This window comes from Phaethon lepturus, unplaced genomic scaffold (genome assembly GCF_000687285.1).
Source record: "Phaethon lepturus isolate BGI_N335 unplaced genomic scaffold, ASM68728v1 scaffold27231, whole genome shotgun sequence".
Classification (NCBI taxonomy): domain Eukaryota; kingdom Metazoa; phylum Chordata; class Aves; order Phaethontiformes; family Phaethontidae; genus Phaethon; species Phaethon lepturus.
Genome location: NW_010516094.1, coordinates 34,365 through 35,874, shown reverse-complemented (window position 1 = coordinate 35,874; position 1,510 = coordinate 34,365). Strand labels below are relative to the sequence as shown.

Genomic DNA, 1,510 nt, shown 5'->3' with positions numbered 1-1,510 from the left:
GCCGCTCGGATCCATTAATGAGGACGGGAGAGTAATTGCATCCTGGTGGAGCCCGAAAACCTCTTGCAGAACGACGGTCAGGATCCGGGCGCCGCTGCGGGGTCCCTCCCCTCAGGAGGAGTCGCGGTCCATGCTGCACCCCAGGGCTTCGATGTCGTTGCTGATGTGCGAGATCATTCGGTCCCACTCGTCCTCCTCGGAAGGGACGGACTGGTCATCCGAGCTGCCGGCGGCGCCGTTGCCGTTGGTGGTGGAGTTGGAGGTGGTGCTCAGAGTCCGCCTGTACCTCCCGAAACTGTCCGTGATGATGCCCCGGCCGTCCTTCACCCCGATGGTCTCAAGGAAGTTCTCGAAGTGTTGGCTGTCCTTCTCAGGGATGAAGGGGCGAAGACCTGGATCGGGGAAGAAAACGAGGAGGAAATTGTTAGCGGACTCATGGCTCTCCTCTGGCACGGGCATGCAAGGGAGACACCGGGAGAGATGTCCACACGGACTTATTCAGCTGTCTGAAATTCCCCGGGGTTTCCAAGCCTTCCAGCAGAGCCTGGATCTTGAGGCCAGCTGCGATGTTCCCCTCCAGCTCCCCAAAATGGCACAGGGTGGGACAGGGAACACTGGAGTCTCCGGCTCATGGCCACATCTCCCAGCTCCCAAAAATGTCACAGGGTGGGACAGGTAACTCTGCAGTCTCCTGCTCGGGGCCACATCTCCCACTTACACTCCTGAGAGCTGCAGCCGCTGCCCACTGAGGACAAAATCCTGCTCAAGTGGGATTTTTCTGAGCTCAAAAGGATCGTCTGCTACTTCCTCGGTGAAACATATTGCTCGGCTTTACCGAGCTTATTGCTGCAACGGCATTAGCCGGCGACTCGGGCGCCTGGAGGAGCGTCTGTTCCGTCTCCCTCGGCCCGTGCCCCGTGGGGCGGCTGTCACCGCTGCGCAGCAGAGAGGGTCAGCGGGGCGCAGGTTAGGCACGCTGCTCGTGATGCTTTGAGGATTTTCAATAACTTGTTTTTTCTTTGTAATTAAAGGTAGAGCGAGGGTCCTCAGTCGCGTTTAAATGTCTTTTTCTCCAGCTGGGCCCCATCCTGCTCCATCTGCAGTCATGGAGTAGCTGCCCTGCCAAGCACCGTGTCTCTCCCTACCCCCTCCATGGTGCGTGTCCTCACCAGCCAAAAATGAGATATGGCCCCTGCTTCCCATCATCCTGCAGTCCCATGCCCCTGCAGCCGCTACCCAGCCGCTTGGAAGAAAACTCTGGCTGCTCAAAAAGGGTTGGACTTGATGATCTTAAAGGTCTTTTCTAACCTAAACAATTCTAAGATTCTAAAAACGGAAAGAAAAACCTTTACAGGAGCTTTCCAGCGTACTCTGAGCCTGGGCAGAAGGTTTGCTGCTCCTCACCGCTGTCTCCCACCGCCCACCCCAGTCAAACCTAGGGCGAGTGCTCAGCCCCACTCTGCCGTGGGACAGTGCGGCACTGGTGTGACCGCCTGGGACGGGAGAAGCA

General features: G+C 57.8%; 1 protein-coding gene across 1 annotated transcript in view; it reads right to left on the bottom strand.

The window, feature by feature from the left end:
* Positions 1 to 3: 3 nt before the first annotated feature.
* Positions 4 to 1,510, bottom strand: part of CCM2 (cerebral cavernous malformation 2) — an 11,309-nt gene continuing 9,802 nt past the window's right edge. Inside the window, exon 10 of the mRNA XM_010295966.1 lies at positions 4 to 392. Within this exon, the coding sequence (XP_010294268.1) occupies positions 112 to 392 (281 nt within the window). The 3' untranslated portion in view covers positions 4 to 111. The remainder of the gene's footprint in view (positions 393 to 1,510) is intronic.